Source organism: Lampetra fluviatilis, chromosome 31 (genome assembly GCF_964198595.1).
Source record: "Lampetra fluviatilis chromosome 31, kcLamFluv1.1, whole genome shotgun sequence".
NCBI classification, from domain to species: domain Eukaryota; kingdom Metazoa; phylum Chordata; class Hyperoartia; order Petromyzontiformes; family Petromyzontidae; genus Lampetra; species Lampetra fluviatilis.
This window is the reverse complement of record NC_136305.1, coordinates 11,541,939-11,564,204: the sequence shown is the minus strand read 5'-3', so window position 1 is coordinate 11,564,204 and position 22,266 is coordinate 11,541,939. Positions and strand designations below refer to the sequence as shown.

Genomic DNA, 22,266 nt, shown 5'->3' with positions numbered 1-22,266 from the left:
GTGACACACACACAGTGACACACACACATACACAGTGACACACACACAGTGACACACACACACAGTGACAGACACACACACACAGTAACACACACACACACACAGTGACACACATACAGTGACACACACACAGTGACACACACACACACACAGTGACACAAACAGTGACACACACACAGTGACACACACAGTGACACACACACAGTGACACACACACACAGTGACACACACACACACAGTGACACACACAGTGACACACACACACATACAGTGACACACACACACATACAGTGACACACACACATACACAGTGACACACACACAGTGACACACACACACAGTGACACACACACACAGTGACACACACAGTGCCACACACACAGTAACACACACACACAGTGACACACACACACATACAGTGACACACACACACACACAGTGACACACACACACAGTGACACACACGGAGTGACACACACACAGTGACACACACAGTGACACACACACAGTAACACACACACAGTGATACACACACACAGTGACACACAAACACAGTGACACACACACAGTGACACACACACACAGTGACAAAGATCCCCCGTATAGCCTTAACAGACTGTAGGGGCAAGTGCTGTTAGCGAGCACCTATGAAGGCCGGAACGGTACACGAGGGGGTGAGTGGCCAGCACCACGCCCGACCGCCTTTGTCTCCCTAGTGGCGATGTTTACACACCGCACCAGGTACTCATTTCAGTGACACACACACAGTGACACACACACACAGTGACACACACACACACAGTGACACACACACACACACAGTGACACACACACAGTGACACACACACACAGTGACACACACACAGTGACACACACACACACAGTGACACACACACACAGTGACACACACACAGTGACACACACACACAGTGACACGCACACAGTGACACACACACACAGTGACACACACACACAGTGACACACACAGTGACACACACACAGTAACACACACACAGTAACACACACACACCGCCTACCCATCTCCACCCTAGTGTCGGTGCGCTCCCCCCACACGCCGGGGCTGCTGGGGTAGCGCCCCCCCCCCGCCGCCCTCCCCCCAAACACGACCCGGACGGGGGGGGTAGGGGTCGGGCCCCCCCACGGCGCCCCCCACGGCGGCCCCCCACCCCCCGTCCGCGGGGGGCGCGTGGCGGTGTCGCCGGGGGCTCAGGTAGGCGGAGAGGAGGCGGCCCAGCGCCCGCGACTCCGCCCGGCTCCTCGGGGGGGGGCCCCCCCCCACTCCGCGCCGCTCAGGGCCCGGCACCTCCGACCGCACGGGGGCCTGGGGGAGGGGGCGGGGGGGGGCCTGGGGGAGGGGGCGGGGGGGGCAGTGGGGGAGGGGGGCGGGGGGGGGGAAGTGGGGGAGGGGGGCAGTGGGGGAGGGGGGCGGGGGGGCAGTGGGGGAGGGGGAGCAGTGGGGGAGGGTGTGAGGGCTGGGGTCAGGGCCCGACATCTACGCTGTGTAACTGGCCTGCTCAAGGCCTACGGAGGCATCGACAGGCCGGGGCTCCGGGTTGCTCTTCCTACTTTCTGGGTGCCCCGACTCTGTGCCCACCCTCGCGATGGTGGGCAGCCCCCAAGCTGCGTGGCCGAGAGTCAGAGCCATTTCCTACGACAGAGATGACCTCTGACCCCTACACTCTTCAACGTCTTCTTTGGCCACGCAGTTCGAGAAGCTTTCCACGGCTGTAGCGGTGGGCTTCTGGTACAAATACAATGGGGGGCAGGCTGATCAATGCCCGGGTGAGGTCGAGGAATGGCTCCCTATTGGTCACGTATGCGGATGATCTGGACATTGCTGTGTGAGTGTGTCCGAGTGAGGGCGGTTCGACCCAACTTCGATTCCCGCTCATGGACAATATCGGTGACGATTACATGAACCGGTCCTGGGCCTACCCTAGGTCGACTCAGCCTCAAATTAGTACCCGGTGCGGTGCGAAAACATCGCCACCCGGGAGACAAAGGCGGCCGGGCGTGGTGCTGGCCACCCACCCCCTCGTGTGCCACTCACAAACAGCACTTGCCCCAACAGTCTGCTAAGGCTACACGGGGGATCTTTGTCTGGAGTGAGCGTGAACCTCACCTCGCGGGAGCCGAGGCCGTGGCCCAGGCGGGTGGCCGCCATGTCCCTGTCCCCCAGCGCCAGCGTCTCCAGCAGCCACAGGGCCCGGCGCAGGGCCCCCGCGCGGCCCGGAGGCCCCTCGGCGGCAGGGGCTGCTGGGGCCCCTCCCCCCTGCTCCCCCGCCAGCGGCCTGCGACCAGACGGGGCCCCCTCAGCTCCCTCACACCCCAACCCCCTTGCTCCTCCACTCTGAGCCACCCACTCCGCGAGTCACTCACCCACTCCCTGAGTCCCTCACTGAGTCACTCACCCACTCCCCAAGTCACTCACCCACTCCCTGAGTCACTCCCTGAGTCACTCACCCACTCCCCAAGTCACTCACCCACTCCCTGAGTCCCTCACTGAGTCACTCACCCACTCCCCAAGTCACTCACCCACTCCCTGAGTCACTCCCTGAGTCACTCACCCACTCCCCAAGTCACTCACCCACGCCCTGAGTCCCTCACTGAGTCATTCACCCACTCCCCAAGTCACTCACCCACTCCCTGAGTCACTCCCTGAGTCACTCACCCACTCCCTGGTTGGGGTGGTGATGTGGTGTTTAACTTCAACATTCATCAGTGACTTACTGGGCATCCTCAGTGTCAGCTGTCTCTGTGTGGCGCTATATCGGAGTCAGCACCTGGCCTGCAAGCAGCATCAGTCTTCTGCTAGTAGGGGGCGACGATTGCTGCCGAGTGCGCAACCCCAATTGAGCGATTTGCGGTGGATAGCACATTTTTAACTTAGCGAATTTGTCCCGTGACGACGGGACACGCTGCCTGACTCCCGAGAATATTAACGTCCACTGTCAGTACGCACGGCCGCAGTGTTAACCAGGGCGGCCTGCCGGAGCCGAACCGCAGACCTCTGCAACAAGCGGCAAACGCGCTACGTGGCGCTCACTTGGTCAGCGAGCGATTAAGCGGGTAAGTGAGTGAGTGGGTGAGTGAGTCGGTAGGTGAGTGAGTGGGTGGGTGAGTGAGCGGTTGAGTGAGTGGTTGAGTGAGCGAGTGAGTGGGTGAGTGGGTAAGTGAGCGAGTAAATGGGTGAGTTGCTGAGTAAGTCAGCGAGTGAGTGGGTGAGTGGGTGAGCGAGTGGGTGAGAGAGTGAGCGAGTGAGTGGGTGAGTGAGCGGTAGAGTGAGTGGGTGAGTGGTTGAGTGAGCGAGTGAGTGAGTGGGTGAGTGGGTAAATGAGCGAGTAAGTGGGTGAGTTGCTGAGGAAGTCAGCGAGTGAGTGGTTGAGTAAGTGACCGAGTGAGTGAGTGAGTGAGCGGGTGAGTGAGCGAATGAGTGGGTGAGCGAGTGAGCGGGTGAGTGGGCGAGTGAGTGGTTGAGTAAGTGACTGAGTGAGTGAGTGAGTGAGCGGGTGAGTGAGCGAGCGGTTCAGTGAGTGGTTGAGTGGGTGAGCGAGTGGGTGAGTGAGCGAATGAGTGAATGAGCGGGTGAGTGAGTGAGCGAGTGGGTGAGTGAGTGGTGAGCGGGTGAGTGGGTGAGTGAGTGAGCGGGTGAGTGGGTGAGTGAGCGAATGAGTGAGTGAGTGAGCGGGTGAGTGGGTGAGCGAGTGAGTGAACGAGTGGGTGAGTGAGTGAGCGAGTGGGTGGGTGAGCGAGTGGGTGGGTGAGTGAGCGAATGAGTGAGTGAGTGAGCGAGTGGGTGAGTGAGTGGGTGAGTGAGCGAATGAGTGAGTGAGTGAGTGAGTGGGTGAGTGAGCGATGGAGGTGAAACAGTAGCGATCGCCGTGTCGCTGCGCGCCCGTACACCCGCGTGGTTATTCAACGTCTTTGGCTGCGTCAGGTGGTGGAGGGTCCTTACGACACAACCATGAATCCGAGCGTCCAGTCACGCGAGCGTTTCCGTGGCAACCAACCCGCGGGGACCACGCGTTGCCGGGGTGACGACGGGGGTGACCTCTGACCTGAGAGCCCATGGGGGTGGCCAGAAGCGCACGGCGGGGGTGGCGGGGGGTGGAGCGCCCCCCACGGGGGACGCCGGGGGGGGCGACAGCGTCCGAGTTATTCCTACGGATTCGGGGAGCGGGGGGGGCACGCACACATGGGTACGTCATGCACACACGACCACACGGACACTTTGCGTGATGATGGCGCTGGTGATTCTACTCCCCACGGCAAGAGGGCTTCATTAGAGGGAGTTCGCGTCATGTCGCTGTTCCTCTGTTGAATGAGCGTAGATCATGGTGGGTTCACTGTGCGGTCCGTAGTCACAGTCGCACTGCTGTGGCTTGCCTTGAATATGTCTCTCTGGGTCTCTATGAGTCTCCAGGGGCCTCTATGTATCTCTATGTGTCTCTGTGTCTTTATGTGTCTCTGTGTCTCTATATCTGTCTCTATGTGTCTATCTGGGTCTCGATGTGTCCCTGCGAGTCTCTATGAGTTTACTAAATGGTCCATAGTTTGGGTTGTGTGACCACAATCGCACTACTGTGGCTTTCCTTTCAAGTATCTCTACGTGTGTGTTTCTATGTATTTCTGTGAGTCTCTATGTGTTTCTATGTAAATACATATGGGTATCTATTTATCTCTACGGGGCTCTATGAGTCTCTAAGTATCTCTATGGATATATATGTATCTCTACAGGTCTCTATCTATATCTAAAAATATGGGTTTATATCTATCTCCATATATTGCATCTATCTTATGTGTCTCGATATATCTCTATGGGTATCTATATATCTATATGGGTCTCTACGCGTCACTATGGGTCTCTATGTATCTCTATGGGACTCTGTATATCTATGTGTCTCTATGGGTCTCTGTGTATCTATATGTGTCTCTATCTATCTCTACGGGTCTCTTTGTATCTCTACGGGTCTCTATGTATCTCTACGGGTCTCTATGTATCTCTGTGGGTCTCTATGTATCTCTACGTATCTCTATGGGTCTCTACGTATCTCTATGGGTCTCTGTGTATCTCTACGGGTCTCTATGTATCTCTACGGGTCTCTATGTATCTCTGTGGGTCTCTATGTATCTCTACGTATCTCTATGGGTCTCTACGTATCTCTATGGGTCTCTGTGTATCTCTACGGGTCTCTATGTATCTCTACGGATCTCTATGTATCTCTGTGGGTCTCTATGTATCTCTACGTATCTTTATGGGTCTCTACGTATCTCTATGGGTCTCTGTGTATCTCTACGGGTCTCTACGTATCTCTATGGGTCTCTACGTGTCTCTATGGGCCTCTACGGGTCTCTATGGGTCTCTGTATCTCTATGGGTCTCGATGTATCTCTATGGGTCTCTACGTATCTCTATGGGTCTCTACGTATCTCTATGGGTCTCTACGGGTCTCTATGTGTCTCTCCGCAGCCTGTGCACGTCTGCTGCGTGAATGACGCTTACCGTGCAGGGCGGGGAGCTCCCGCTTGGAGGGTCTCATCGCTGCGCCGCCCGCCCTCTGCTGGCAGCTGCCATAGAAGCCGTCTACACAGGGACACAGACAAAGGTCCCCGCAGGTAGCGGTCAACGCGTTGTTGGGGCAAGTGCTGTGCACAGCGAGCAGCGCCTGTGAGGAAGGCCGTCAACTCCGAACTCCGACGATTCGCTTTAGTGGTCGTGGCCGCCGTGGCGTATTGTAGCAACCCCCCCCCCCCCCCCCCCGTAGGGGGCTCCCCGTGGTGTCGTCACGAGGACGGGGCAGAACCACGTGGGGGAAGACCGACCACGGGGGGTCGCACTCTTCGCCACGCGGCAACAACGCAAGGGGACGCTCACCACCAAGAAGGCCCCAACCACCACCATCACCACGTAGCCCTTGCCCACACTGCAGCAGAATCTGCGGCTCTCAAATCAGCCTCTTGAGACATCTGAAGACCCACAAACAGGACCCACCAGGAGGGCAATCAAACTCGACCACGAGTGATCGCCGACGACGATGATGAAGATGATGAGTCACTCGAACAGCGGGACGCGTTGGTCCTGTCTCCAGAACATTGCTCCCTGGACAGAAGCTCCATCCCTCTCCTGCTTCACTCTGCCGTGCGGATACGGGGCCGCCCCCCCCAACACATTGTCGGCAAAGTCACCGGTTGCGGCCTCCAGGCCTTCAAATGGCGAGCTCACGCGCACGGGACATCCCCTAACTCCACCACGCGCCTTGTAGGACTACTGAGTCTTTAAGCTGCAGTGAACCCAATGACTGTGCTCATGAGACGAAGTAATGACTGATATGGCTGTCGTTCACAATTTCACCCAAATAAAAACCACACGAACACCGGGGCGGGGTGTGTTTGGCCTCACAAGACAACAAATGTACACTGGGCGACGTTTCTGGCAATAGCCCTTCCTCTTCACAGCACGTAAAGAGAGACGGAGTGGATGATGGGAGTTAGAAGCTGCACCGATTACATCTCGAGGGGGCCTCATGACAATCCACTTCGTCAACGTGTTCGCTGATGACCCCCCCCCTCCCCCAGGTTTTGTATTACTGCAATGCCTCAGACGACGATATATTAAAAACTCAGCTGCCCGGGTTTTAACCCCAGATGTAAATCCAATTCCCCTCCTCCCTGCACTGGCTCCCTGTAAAGTATAGAATCGATCGACTTTTAGGATTCTTCTCACATTTAAGGCTTTGAATGAGTTGGCTCCTAAACATCTCACCACCAATCTGTTTATATTTTACGAGCTTGACTACCCGGCTTCGCCCGGGACTTGGATCCACCACGCCCGGCCGCCTTTGTCCCCTCAGTGGCGATGTTCACATACCACACCAGTTAATTGTTTGAGGCTGAGTCGACCTAGGGGAGGACCAGGACCGGTTCAAATAATCGTCACCGGTGGTGGCCGTGAGCGGGAATCGAACTCGGGTCGCCGGGTTCGTAGCGCAGCGCGCTAACCACTACGCATGCGCGGGTCACATGACAGATTTGACGTCACAGCCGTGCAAAAAATATGCATTATTGCGCCCCCCCCCCCCCCCAAAAAAAATACCAAAGTCTATTTTAATTTTTGCATGGTGTACAGTCTGTAAAGTACCCACTTGGCAAATTTAAAGTTTGTTGCATGTCGGGAAGTACGCCAAACATTTTGAACAGACACACATAATCACACATTTCCCTTTTATATATATGTAATGCGGGCGTAAACGACCTTCCGGATGTGACGTCACGGGGGGGAGGAGTTACGTCACGTGGGAGAAGGGTTCGGGTCTTTAAGGGGAGAAACCGGAAGAGGAAGGGAGGTGGTTGGAGACTGGACTAGGGTGAGGCCACGCTGGGCGAAGGCTGGGAGGAGTGGCGAGATCGCCACACACACTCGGAGAGCGGATTGGCACCGTCGGCCAGCGGTGACCAACCCAGGGAGCAGCGGCGAGGCTGCAGCGAGAGCAGCCAGCGAGGCTGCACAAAGAGGCAGCAGTGGGACTGTTCAGAGAGGGAGAGCAGTGGTGGAGCTACAGCGAGGGCAGCCGGAGAGGCTGCGCGAGGAGATCAGCAGCGAGGCTGCTAGAGGCTACGGGAGCGACACGAGGAGATCAGCAGCGAGGCTGCCAGAGGCTACGGGAGCGACAGCAGCGTCGGCGCCGAGCGGAGGGTCTCAGAGGGAGAGAGCCGTGTGGGAAAAGTAGACGAACCCGAATAAAGGACACCGAGCCAGATACCGTGGTCGAGTCTTTTATTACACTGGTGTTGGAAGTGTAACGGCATGTCGAAGCAAGTAAGAAAAAAAGAATATTCCGACGCCAGCATCTGCTTCTTCGTCTGACGACGACGACCTTCCTCCAACGATGGATTCAGCTGCGGTGGTGGAGGAGAGCCCTGCTGAAGCGAGCACGGGAACGGGAGTTGAAGATGTCGCCGCGGTGGCGGGCCCGTCAGCATCAACGGACGCGGATTTCCGATGGCAACAGATGGCGGAGCAACTTGAGACTCTCAAGGACGTCCTGGCGCAGTTATGTCACCTCGTCACGCCGAGGACGGCGATGGGGAGAGCCGAGGGTGGTCCACAGGCCGCCGCCTTGCCTTCGCTGTCGACGCCACGCGGCACGAAGCCGCCATCTTGCGTGCTCCGCGGCGGGAAGCCGCCATCTTGACCACGCCGCGGTTCGACGCCATTTTGAACCTACCACCGGATGAACCATCGCTTGAGGACGGCGTGCTGAGGAGTCGCAGTCGGCATCTTACTACGGTCAAGGAATTCTCCATCGGGGGCGATTGGAGCGCTTTCGCCTGCAGATTTTTGGCGGCGGTACGTTCTGCTAGGTGGACCGACGCTGAGGCTTTGGAAGTTTTGCCGACTCTTCTTGATGACGAGTCGGTCAGATTCTTTCGTTCCATAACGGCCGACAAGAAGAGAACATTACGTGGAGTTTTTGACGAAATGGCGGACGCTTACGAGCCACCTGATGATGCTCATCGCCGATTTGCTCAACGACAGCGAGCGCCCGAGGAATCGCCGGTGGCATATAGGGGTGCGGTGCTGGAGTTGGCTATGGCCGCATATCCGGAGACGAAGCCTGACCTGCTCGAGCCTCTCATCTTAGGTAAGATGCTCGAGCTGTCTCGGGATCTGGGGATTCCCATGCCTGTGTGTGGACACGAGAAGCTCATTTCCCGGGCGGCAGCAAAATGTCTAGATGCACAGTTTAACCTCCGACGGTGGAAGCAAGTCGCGGCGTGGACGGGGGGGCCCATCGTCGAGGGAGGCGCCTTGGGTTGGGACCCTAAGAAGGCGGTCTACGTGCCGGATGGGGGGGGCCCTCAGGAGCTGACGGCCGCCTCTGGTCCATGGTCGGGCCGCGGTGAGCCGGCCCCGCGCGCTGCACCACCGGTACGGGCCTGGCGGGATGCAGGGCCTGCGCTACGGCGCAACGACGTTGACTGCTTCCGCTGCGGGCGTAAGGGCCACTACGCCAGGGACTGCTGGGCCCGCGTCCCGGGTCCGCCCCAGCAGGAGGCCTCGTCAACGGACGCGCCAAGGAAGGAACCTCCGAGACAGACAGACCGGCCGTGACACCGCAGGTGACGGGGGGCCCTGCTCGGGGGGTGCCTGCCAGGACTGCGGCAATTCCGAGCCCTGCAGCCCTTCCGACCCCGCTGCAAGCACAGACTCTGCGATTGTGGAATTCCCTTCCTCCTCGGTCCATTAGGGACTCCGAGTCTGTGACACTATTTAAATGGCATCTTAAAACTCGCCTTTCTGTACAACAGGCTTTCTCGATAACTTGAGCATCGTGTAAAATGCGTTGAGGCCTTGTGCGCATTACGCTGTAGAAAAGTGAGTTTATGATTATGATTATCTTGGACGGACGGTCTCTGATGCCCGGAGAAGAGAGGCTGGCGTCTGATAAACAACCAAGTGAACCATGTTTCCCGATTACAACAAACAACAGTGAACAAATTGAATTAAGAAGGCATTAAATTCCTTTACGCAGCAGGAGGCAATGCCCACGTCGCCATCGATGCGACAAACGGAGCGTCGGCTCTGGTCCTGTCTGTGGGCCGTTGTCCTCCCAGCAGCCCCCCAGCAGGCTGGCACAGCCGCGGGCCCACCACCGTGGCGACCCAAGGACCCGTGTGTGTGCATTTACGCTTCGTGAAGAGCTGGAGGGCGCGGCCGGTGTCTTTGACGTCAGTTGTTAATGTCCTAGCGAGCTCATCTCCAGACGTCTGGAGATGAGCTCGCTAGGACGGGTAGCGGGCCGGCACGGCCTCGCGGCCTGGCGCGCGTGCGCTCCGCCTGCTCTTCGGTACGACGCGCACGGTGTGGTACGACGCGCACGGTGTGGTACGACGCGCAGGGTGTGGTACGACGCACACGGTGTCCGCGGGGTCGGGGCTGCGAACTTCTCAGCAGTCCCAGCTGAGTGGCGGCGTCGCTGCTCGCCGCCGACCGGGCGGTAAAAGCCGGTGTCACTCCGTCGCCGCAACTCCTCCTCCCCACACAGCCGGTTCCACCACCGAGGCTCCCTTTATCGGCCGCGTCGATGTCGCCGCGTGCCTTGAGAGCTGCCGTCTCGGCACAGGGGAGGCCAAGTCCCGGACCGTGGCCGTGTGGGGTGAAGTGGCCGTTCCCATTCTCGGTTTGTGAATCCAGCCGGCGGACAGACACGGATGAATCCAGCGAGCCGACCCGTCCTCTGGGTGGCACCCCCGGCGTGACCGCCGGGATTAGGACGACGGGAATCCGCACCCCGGCTCGTGGGGCCCGGCCTGGGCTCGCGTCGCGATCGGGGGGGACACGAGGGGCGCCGGGGCGCGTGAGACACGGCGGAAGTGGCGCTCGCCTGCACGCGAGGGCCGGGAACGCCTCACGTGCCGCGGGGTCGGTGCGGGGACCCTAGAGGGTGACCGGACGTTCTGCCGGTGACAACGGCGGGTTCTCACCGACGGTGATTGCCAGACACCTCCGCAGCGACGCTGGTAAAGTATTTTGTGTATTTGAGCCGCAACATTGCGTACAACTAGGACTTGTGTGTAACAGAGAAGGGGGCCACTGAATGTGGAAACCAGCCGGACTGCTGACGAGACCCTCAATGTGGAAACCAGACCTCACCTATAAACATCAGTCGCTTCGCCAGCATCGGTCCCGATTCGGCCGATACTATTCAATTGCTCGACTGGCTCCTAGGCAATTTGGCACACACACAGTGATCATGCCACAGGGCGACTACTTTGACAGTGTGCCCAAGAACATTGACAATTTTACATGTCGTCCGTAGAGCTCTTTCTTCAGGTGAAACCTGTTACATTGAAGTGTTTTGACTAACACCAGTTGAACTATGGCAGGGAACTGGGGAACCCCATGCAGAACAGGGGGAGAACACACACACCCACACACTCACACACACCCACACACTCACATTCCCTCTCTCACACACTCACATTCACTCTCTCACAAACACACACACTATGTAAAACAGGTGGAGAACACACACACCCACAAACTCACATTCACTCTCTCACACACATACACCCACACACTCACATTCACTCTCTCACACACACCCCCACACACTCATATTCATTCAATCTCTCTCTCACACACACACTATGCAGAACAGGGGGAGAACATACACACCCACACACTCACATTCACTCTCACACACACACACACACACTATGTAGAACAGGTGGAGAACACACACACCCACAAACTCACATTCACTCTCTCTCACACACACACACTCACATTCACTCTCTCACACACACACTATAAAGAACAGGGGGAGAACATACACACCCACACACTCACATTCACTCTCTCACACACACATACTCACATTCACTCTCACACACACACACTATGTAGAACAGGGGGAGAACACAACAACAACACCAACAACAACCGCCATTCGCCACTAAGTGGCGGTGACGTCACCACGATGCTTGTGCCAGGCCAAGTGCACTTTGAGGCCACGTGAAGTGTCGAACGCCCGCTGGCAGGAGGTCACGGGGCAGACCCAGGTGCCACGGGTCGACTGACCGAGATGACCGAGATGACTGGCTGATGCACCACCTGTGCCCCCTACTGTACCAACTTGCTGTGCTTTAGCCACCCGGCGCTCTGCTCGTTGTTGTGAGCGTCGCTCCACCGCCCTCCGTTGTTGTTGGAGGGCGACTGCCTCCAACTTCGCTGTAGCCTCCTTCACGAGCCTCCTCCACAGAGGCCGATCTTGACACCGCTGGTACCAGTCATCGACAAGTCCACTCAGCTCCACGTCCTCCTGTGCCACATCACTCCATCTCTTCTCTAGCCCGTGCCGCGCCCGTTTAGCCCCCTCGATCCGGCCGAACAAAAGCTGTTTAGGCATGCGGTGGCTGGGTATGCGGGCTACATGACCCAGCCAACGCAGCCTTGCCTGCCGGAGGAGCTCACCGATGGGACTTTGCCCAGATCTTTCAAGGATTTGTGAGCTCCTCACACAATCCAGCCTGGTTAAACCCAGGATGGATCGTAGGGGGCAGGCCAGCATAAATGTTTCTAACTGGCGAAGATGCTCCATTACACACACGCTCACTCTCACACACTCACTCTCACACATTCACTCTCACACACTCACTCGCTCCCACACACTCGCTCACTCTCACACACTCACTCGCTCCCACACACACGCTCACTCTCACACACACTCCCACACACTCGCTCGCTCTGCAGAACAGGGGGGAGAGAGAGAGTGTACGTACAGATTCCACGCAGAGAGGCAACGGACTCGGTAATCGAACCCAGGCGCTCCACGCTGTGAAGCACGCTGGTCACCACTGCGCCAGCAGCACCACCGCTACTGCTGCTGTTGTTGTTGTTTACCGGCTCTAGCTCTGCCAGCGTAACCCAATCTTTGACCCCCACCGCCCCCTCCTTTCACGTGTAAATGAGAGCCCCCCTCCCCTGCCTAATCTCATGCTGCTGTTGTTGTTGTTGTTTCTGATGGAGCCTGGGAGGATGGGGGGTGAGCGGGGTGGGGGAGGTGGGGGTGGAGAAGGAGGAAGCAGTGGGAGGGTTTCCATGGCAACCACAATCCCATCACTGCTGGATGATTGTTGCTGTGACGACCGAGCAGACAGGCAAATGGTGTCCTGCATGCAGACTCCTTCGTAACCGCCCTCTTGGAAACACTTTGGATCGGTTACCATGGAAACACCCTGGACCAGCCAACATGTAAACACCCTGGACCGGCTTACCATGGAAATATCCTGGAAAACAGTAGTTGCCATAGAAACACACTGGACCGGTTACCATGGGAATATGCGTGTCGCATGTCTCTATGTGTGTCTCTGTGTGTGTCTCTTGTGCGATGACATATTTGTGTGTGTCGAGGTTTATTTCCGTTAAGAACTAAGACTGCTACTGGGCAGTTGGGAAGCAGTTGCCCTCAAGCAACGAGACGGAGGGTTGAGGAGCGACGCTCACGACAACGATCGGCACGCCGAGTGGCTAGAACGCAGCGGGGCGGCACGCTGTGGGGCACAGGTGGTGCATCTGACAGTCACCTCGACCCATAGCTCCTGGAGCTGTCCCGTGATGAGCTCATCGGATTCCTTCAGTCTCAATAAAGATGTTGATTCTGTCCGCAACCGAGACGCTTCACGTGGCCTCAAGGCGCACCTAGTCTGGCGCAAGCGCTGTGGTGATGTCACCGCCACTTAGTGGCGAACGCCAGCTGTTGTTATTTTTGTCTGGCAAAACAACCCTCACCTCGATGATTGTCAGGCGGTCATACTGTGGTGTGTTGTGATCAGTGCCATTGAAGCAAGACTGATGGTTCAGGTGGCGTCTATGGCCTCCTGTCCCAGGTGTTGGCTAAGGTGGCCCCGTCCTGTTGGGTGACATTAATGCCCGAGTGGGTCATGACGCAGTCACCTGGGCCAGAGTCACTGGAAGGCATGGGTCAGATCAGCGCAAGAACAACGGTAGGAAGCTGCTAAACGTCTGTGCAGCCCATGGGCTTGTAATCAACAACCTGCTGTTCCGGCATCGGCACATCCACACAGAATCACGGATGCACGCTGGGTCCAAGCAAGAACATCTGCTGGACAATTTAGTGACGGAACAGCGGAAGCGGGCCCATGTCCTTGAAGCCAGGACCTATCGTGGATCTGATCTGCCCACTGAAACATCGGCTTGTCATCTGTAAGATGCGCCTGCCATTCTTCCACTGCGGTGTTTGGTGTCCACCGAGCGCCGCATTCAAACCCACAGTGGCCTGGTCTTGGCTCGCTGATGAAAGCTACACGTCGGAATTTCATGATCACCTTGCAAACTGAGGTTGGCATCGTCCCTTCCCCGCCTTCTCTTCCTGATGCCAAAGGAAAATGGGTCAGGTTCAGGACTGTGGCTCATGCAGCTGTCATGGCTGCATTGGATGCGCAGTCCAGACCTCCCCAGAGACCCTGACTGATAAAAGAGGTGTTCCGGCTGGCTGAGAAAAAGTGACAGGCCTCTCCCAACGTCTACAGCATCCCACGTCCGAATATGAGAAGTCTTACCGCAGCCTTCACTCGAAGGTTCGGAGAGCCGTGTGGCGCTGCAAGGGTAAGTGGTGGTCGCGGGTTGCCGAGGAGATCGAAACCGCCTCAGTAGCTTGCGATCACAAATCGCTCTTTGACTCCATAAAAAAAAGTAAATTGCAGCAGCATACACATTACTGCCCTGAAGGGAAAGAGTGGTGATCCGAAATCCAACCCCCAGGGAGCTGATCTGCGAGTTTGTTGACCATTTCTGTGACGTCTTGGGGGGAGGGGAAACCCTTCAGCTCAAACATCGTGGGGGCAAGGTGGGGGTTGACCCTGCCGGGGCTGCTGTGCCTCAATACTGGAGGAGGCAGCCAACTCCGTGCGTGCGAGCGACTGGCCGACGTGGCATCTGTTGGGGAAGCGCGAAGGGCGATCCAGAGCCTGAGACCGGGTGATGCAACCGGGCAGGGATGACCTCTGTAGCGAACTGCTGAGGGAGGGTGGCGTTTGTGTGCGGGATGCCCGATGGGACATCGTCACAACTGTCTGGACCACGAGGACAGATTATGCAGGATTGCAAGGATGCCTTGGTGAGGTTCCCCTATTTAAGAAGGGGGACCGCACTGATTGTAAAAAAAAACGACCGGGTCAGCTCGATGGCCAGTGTGCCGGGAAAGGTCCTGGGGAAGGATTACTGAGCGTCAACCCCTCACCAGGCTGAGGAGAGACTTCCGGAACCCCAATGGAGCTTCAGGCCGGTGCGTTCTCGCACTTACACCACATTCTCTGTCCGTCTGCTAAAGCAGATGTGTGGGGAGTTTCAACAGGACCTACATCTCTGCTATATTGACCTGGTCAAGACCTTTGATACCATCAATAGCCCAACAATCTGGCTTATTCTCCATGATGTTGGAGTCCCTGAACCTCTGCTCACAATCATTGAGGACTTTCATGATGGTGGGCAGGCCCGGGTAAAAATTGTGTGGCCATTAGTCACTTTGGCATGCGATAGGGATTTCAACTGGCCCTATACCTGGGCAGTGCTCTTATTACCAGCTTCGCTTTGGCAGCACATGTTCCATTGTGAATCAGCAGAGCGGCATTATCTTCCCATCAGATGCATAATGCTGTGTGGAAGCTACCTGGTCTATCACTCCACACGAAGCTCCGGGTTTTCTCGGCCACAGTCATGCCCTCCATTCTCTAAACCTGTGAAACGTGGACCCTTCTAAAGGAACATCTGCACCAGTTTGAACATACAGGCTGGCCTGCCTACTATCCATCCAGCCACTTTGCAGCGAATGGCGGCTGTTGTGTTGTCTATTGAGGGAACAGTTGGATATGTATGGTGCGAAAGAAGTTCAACACACATACGTGTACATAGGAGTAGACAAACGCGCCCGGGCCTGGTGCTGTTCAGGCTATATGAGGGATCTCTGTCTTTGCGTGGGTGTGTGTGTGCGCGTTGTATTCTCACCGTTCACGCAGACCTCCCAGGAGGAGCACAGCTCGCGATCAAACAAGCAGCCTGGGGGGGGGGGGTAGAAGGGGCCAGGGAGACACAGGGAGACACAGGGAGAGAGGGAGACACAGGGAGACAGATGGAGAGAGGGAGACACAGGGAGAGAGGGAGACAGGGGGATACACGGAGGAAGATTAACTACGCAGACAGCTCAATCATCATCATCATCAGCAGCAGCAGCAGGAGCAGTAGGAGCCATGATGAATCCCCTGCTGGACGAAGGCCTCCGCAAGCCGCCGCCACCTCTCACGACCCTGCGACGCAGCGATCCGCGACCTCGTCTCGTCGCTCCGTCTCCACCAGGGAAGGCCCCCGGCGCCGTGACCCCCTTCCAGCCGTGAGGCGCGCAGTGCCCCAGCCCCCCGGCTGACTCCCAAGTCAGCTGGCAGTCACGGGCAAAATTGACACTCTTTTGCACGGGCGCCATCGGGGGGAAAACACATATATCGGTTCGACTCTGAGGGAGAAAAGGCGCCTTCCGGCAATATGAATAATCTTCACGACGATGTGAACTGACAACGCACGGCACGATATCCGCTCCCCGCTCTCGTCGAGAGAGCGAGGAGCAGACGAGGCGTGTGGATGCCGAACGCTGCGCCACGAACCTGGCGACCCAGGATCCATTCCCGCTCACGGCCAACACCGGTGACGATTACTTTAACCGGTCCTGGGACTCCCCTAGGTCGACTCAGCCTCAAATTAATACCCGGTGCGATGTGTAAACATCACCACTGAGGAGACAAAGGCGGCCGGGCGTGGTATTGGCCACCCACACCCTCGTGTGCCGAGCCGGCCTTCGTAGGTGCTCGCTAACAGCACTTGCCCCAACAGTCTGTTAAGGCTATACAGGGGACCTATATCTGTGTTGATCTTCTTTCGCACCGTACGTAGCCAACCATGCTCATCGGGGGTTCGGGGGATGGTGGACAAACTAAACACAGGAATCAGTTCTACAGAAATGAGTTTTAAAACGAGTTTGGTGACCGTCTTAGTTCGATGGTTATCCAAATCCTGTGCTGCGAGGATGCCCGGAGGTGGTGTGATGGTGGTGCATGCTGCTTGAGCCACAGACGACGAGCGGGGAGGCAGCAGCAGTCGGTGGGGAGGAGCCGGCACTACCAACAATTGCCCAAGCTCTGCGTTCCTCGACACGTGGTGGTGTTACTGGCCAAGCGTCTGGACCGAGAAACCGGAGCATCCAAAGGAACCGCACGCATGCGAGGGGCAAACACTCGACTCAACTCAACTCGTTATTTCACTGGGTACGGCTCACAGAGCTTTGTGGCTCGTTTTCAGAAGCGACCTGGCCTCAGCTGATGCCTCAACGAAGTAGCGTGGGAATGTGTGGCAGCGAAATACTCTCAACGCGTGGTGATGATGAGTCCCAATGTGGAGGGGAAAACCGGAGGACCTGGAGAGTGGCTTCCACCCACACATCATAGCGGCTTCCACCCACACCCACACAGAGCGGCTTCCACCCACACACCACAGCGGCTTCCACCCACACATTATAGCGGCTTCCACCCACACCCACACATTATAGCGGCTTCGCGAGTTCGCCCAACGCATGCTCGCCGACCAGATTCTGAGTGTGGAGCGAGCAAATCCAGATTCGCTGGTTATCGTACTTGGCGACTTCAACAAAGGCAACCTCAGCCACGAACTCCCCAAATACAGACAATTCATTAAATGCCCTACCAGAGAAGGGAACACTCTGGATCACTGTTACACTACAGTCAGTAGAGCCTACCACGCCGTCCCCAGAGCAGCACTGGGACACTCTGACCATGTCATGGTCCACCTAATTCCAGCATACATGCAGAAACTAAAGCTCTGTAAACCTGCTGTGAGGACATTTAAACAGTGGACCAGTGAGGCTATAGAGGAATTGCGGGCGTGCTTGGACTGTATTGACTGGGATATGTTCACGACTGCTACCAATAGTCTGGATGAACTCACAGAGGCTGTGACGTCGTACATCAGCTTCTGTGAGGACTGCTGTATTCCAACACGCACCAGGGTGAACTTCAACAACAACAAGCCCTGGTTCTCAGCAAAGCTCAGAAGGTTGAGGTTGGAGAAGGAGGAAGCGTTTAGGAGTGGGGATAGAGACAGATTCAAGGAGTTGAAGAACAGGTTTAGCAAAGCGGTGAGAGAGGCTAAACGACTGTACTCAGAGAGACTAAAACACCAGTTCTCTGCTAACGACTCTGCTTCTGTCTGGAGAGGGCTCAGGCAGATCACCAACTACAAGCCCAGAGCCTCCCACACCACTAACGACTCCCACCTGGCCAACGACCTGAACGAGTTCTAATGCAGATTTGAAAGACAATTGGACTGTCCTGAACTACCCCTTCCCACCCAAGAGGTCCCTATCCGGCCCCACACCACAGAGACAACTATCTCCATTCAGGAGGGAGAAGTTAAAATACTTTTCAAAAGGCAGAACCCACGCAAAGCAGCTGGGCCGGACTCCGTCGCTCCAGCCACCCTCAAGCACTGCGCGGACCAGCTGTCTCCGGTGTTCACCAACATATTTAACACCTCCATGGAGACATGCCATGTACCAGCCTGTCTCAAGTCCTCCATCATCATTCCAGTGCCCAAAAAGCCAAGGCCAACAGGACTAAATGATTACAGACCCATCGCCCTTACCTCCGTGGTAATGAAGACTTTTGAGCGCCTGGTCCTGGCACACCTCAAAGCCATCACAGGCCCTCTACTAGACCCCCTTCAGTTTGCCTACAGAGCCAACAGGTCTGTGGATGACGCAGTTAACATGGCTCTCCACTCACCAAACAGCATCTGGACTCCACAGCATCCTACGCCAGGATCCTGTTTGTGGACTTTAGCTCGGCTTTTAACACCACCATCCCTGCCCTGCTTCAGGACAAGCTCTCCCTGCTGAACGTGCCAGACTCCACCTGCAGATGGATCACAGACTTCCTGTCTGACAGGAAGCAGTGCGTTAAGCTGGGATCACAAGTTTCTGCCTCCAGGTCCATCAGCACCGGATCTCCTCAGGGCTGAGTCCTTTCCCCTCTGCTCTTCACCCTGTACACCAACAGCTGCACCTCCAGTCACCCGTCCGTCAAACTCTTGAAGTTTGCAGACGACACCACCCTCATTGGGCTAATTTCTGATGGAGATGAGTCTGACTATAGGAGGGAAGCTGACAACCTGGTGACCTGGTGTAGCCAGAACAACCTGGAGCTTAATGCTCTTAAGACCGTGGAGATGGTTGTGGACTTCAGGAAGAATACAGCCCCACTCACCCCCATCTTCCTTTGTGACTGCCCAGTCAACAATGTGGAGTCCTTCCGCTTCCTGGGCACTATTCTTTCACAGGACATCAAGTGGGAACTGAACATCAGCTCCCTTATCAAGAGAGCTCAACAGAGGATGTACTTCCTACGGCAGCTGAAGAAACTTAATCTGCCAAAGACAATGATGGTGCACTTCTATACAGCCATCATTGAGTCCATCCTCACCTCCTCCATCACCGTCTGGTACGCTGCTGCCACTGCCAAGGACAAGAGCAGACTGCAGCGTATCATCCGCACTGCTGAGAAGGTGATTGGCTGTAATCTACCAACCCTTGAGGACCTGCACACTTTGAGGACCCTGAGGCGAGCGAGGAAGATTGTGGACGATTCCTCTCACCCTGGATACTCTCTGTTCCAGCTACTCCCCTCCGGCAGAAGGCTGCGGTCCATCAAGACCAAAACCTCACGTCATAAAAACTGTTTCTTCCCATCCGCTGTTGGCCTCTTCAACAAGGCCAAGGGCTTAAAATGACTTTTACACTTAAAATGACTTTTACACTTACTATAACATTTTACCTACATAATTACACCTTTCCATACTTACAACGTGTAATCTTATTTGTATTTTTGTATTTTAAGATTGTTTACTACGGTTAATTCACATCTTACATTTCACATTTTATATGGTCTACTTATTCATAATTTTACAGATTTTAGCCCCTTAGTATTAGTTATACTTTGTAACGTTAGTATAGTTAGAGTGTATACCTTTTATATAAGTTTTTTAAGATTCCTATATGTTAAATGTATGCACCGTCCTGCCATAGTGAATTCCTTGTTTGTGCAAACTTACATGGCGATTAAAACCGTTTCTGATTCTGATTCTTCCACCCACACACCACAGCGGCTTCCACCCACACATTATAGCGACTTCCACCCACACAGAGCGGCTTGCACCCACACACAACTGCGCTGGGTGATGGCCTCCCCTCACCGTGTCCGGCACGGTGAGGGGCTATCTGACCATACTTCACCACGCAGGTCAGTAGCGGTCGGCGCAGTGCTGGCTAAGGGATGACGCTGAGCCCAGTTCGGTCGTCACTGCCCATCGACGTTGGCTGTGACCTGGGCTCGAACTCGGGCCCTTGGGTCCATAGTGGGGCTTCATTTCTTTATTGGGGCCGGAGCCGTGCAGGGCTGAGCGCTGGAAAGCTGCTGCAGCTGCTGCTGCTGCTGCTGCAGCTGCTGCTGCTGCTGCAGCTGCTGCCCCGGGCTGAGAGCGGAGGGCATGAACCGCGGGACGAGTCTCAACTCGTGCCGTCCTCAGCAATGCCCCCCCCCCCTCAAGGGGAACGTTGACCGTGGGCGACGGTTCGGGCTAGGGCCCTTCTTCGCAGCTCATTCCATTCACTGAATTGAAGAAGGACCTTTGCCCGAAACGTCGCTTACCATACATTGTTCTCTTGAAGGCCACACACACACACGGGGCGGTGACGCGGTGCGTGTCCAGTGCTGCCGTTCGCAACGCAGCAGCAGCGAATACTCATCACTCCGGCGCCTCCTGTGAGCACGGTTGGCTACGTACGGTGCGAAAGACGTTCAAATTCAAACAGCCTCCCTCTGACGAACAGCCGTCCCGCCTCCCCCCTCGCCCCTCCCCCCTCGCCACACATCTCTGATTAATAATCAGTGCACGGAGAGCGAGCAGCCCGCTCACCCCGTCTCTCTCCCTCAGCCTCTCTCCCTGTCCCTCCCTGTGTCCATGTCTCTCTCCCTCAGTCTCTCTCCCTGTCCCTCCCTGTGTCCATGTCTCTCTCCCTCTCTCAGCCTCTCTCCCTGTCTCTCCCTGTGTCCATGTCTCTCTCCCTCTTTCAGTCTCTCTCCCTGTCCCTCCCTGTGTCCTTGTCTCCCTCTCTCAGTCTCTCTCCCTGTCCCTCCCTGTGTCCATGTCTCTCCCTGTCCCTCCCTGTGTCCATGTCTCTCTTTCAGTCTCTCTCCCTGTCCCTCCCTGTGTCCATGTCTCCCTCTCTCAGCCTCTCTCCCTGTCCCTCCCTGTGTCCATCTCTCTCTCTATCGCTCTGAATCTCTCTCTCCATCTTTCTCCGTCTCTCTCTCTCTATCTCCCTGTCCCTTCATCTTTCCCCGTGTCTGCACCACTCTCTGCATCTCTGTCTCTCCCGGACTCCCTCTCAATATATTTGCCCATCCCTCTCCCCCTGTCTCTGCCCTGTCAGTTTCGCTGTCTCCCTCGTACCTGTCTCTGTATATGTCTCTCTGTCTCTCCACGTCTGTCTCTCTCTCCCCATCTTTCTCTCTGTCTCTCTCTCTTCCCCTCTCTCTCCCTCTGCCCACCGCCTGCCTCTCACGTGTTCGCCTGCCTCAGCCTCTACAAGGCACCAACGATTCACAAACCCCGTGTACACAAAAGCACTCAGCCCGATGTGCATTTTTTGCAAAAGAGAAAAAAACAAGCATCATCAGCTCCTTAAGCGGTGCATCACGACCCTCGCTGCCAGTCCGCGTCACCACCCTTCCATCTCCCCTGTCGCATCACCACCCTCCCATCCCCCCTGTCGCCTCACCATCCTCCGATCCCCCCTGCCGCTGGTCAGGCTGCAGGGCGGCTGCAGGGCGGCAGCACCGTGACCGCAACTCGCTCCCCACAGCCAGGAGGGGCCTGGGTGAGACTTGGGCTGCCTCACTGTGTAGAGTTTGTAGACTGCCAGTACACTCACCCAGCTTAATAACCAGGCTACAGTCTACAATATAGACTACCAGTACACTCACCCAGCTTAATAACCAGGCTACAGTCTACATTATAGACTGCCAGTACACTCACTCCGATTAAGACCCAGGCTACAGTCTACATTAGTTTTTTATAATTTTCATTATTTTTTTCACTTTCTTTTGTATTATTATTTTTCTATCTACGGGACTTTACCGAAAGAACCAAAGAATACGCTCCCCCCCCCTCTTCTGCGTGGGGTTTCCTGCGGGTTCTCCGGTTGCCTCCAATCGCTAAATACCCCGCGCGTGCAGTGTGACCCGTATTGGCCAAACCACATCCTCGATGCAGAATAATGACACCGCAAATCACTCCACTCGGAGCACGCAGCAGCAGCAGCTGCGGCAGCATCGCCCCACGAATTCAAAACACTTTGCAGGACCCTCCTGGAAAACAGACTTGAGACTCGGCGAGGCTTTCCGGGGTGAACAAGTGGACATGATAATGATGACATTGGTAATCATGTAAACGTGTGTGTGTATGTACGTGTGTGACGTCACCGCCACTTAGTGGCGAATGGCGGTTGTTGTTGTTGTTGTACGTGTGTGTATGTGTTTGTATATGTGTGTATGTGTAGGTAGGAAGCTGCTAGATTTTTGTGCAGCCCATGGGCTTGTAATT

At 56.0% G+C, this 22,266-nt stretch overlaps 1 protein-coding gene across 1 annotated transcript in view; it reads right to left on the bottom strand.

The window, feature by feature from the left end:
• Positions 1-2,335: 2,335 nt before the first annotated feature.
• Positions 2,336-22,266, bottom strand: part of LOC144943553 (uncharacterized) — a 43,228-nt gene continuing 23,297 nt past the window's right edge. The window contains exons 2-4 of the mRNA XM_078871131.1: positions 15,550-15,600; positions 5,524-5,604; positions 2,336-4,182 (exon numbers count right to left, since the gene is read on the bottom strand). Coding sequence (XP_078727257.1) covers positions 4,004-4,182; positions 5,524-5,604; positions 15,550-15,600 — 311 coding nt within the window. The 3' untranslated portion in view covers positions 2,336-4,003. The remainder of the gene's footprint in view (positions 4,183-5,523; positions 5,605-15,549; positions 15,601-22,266) is intronic.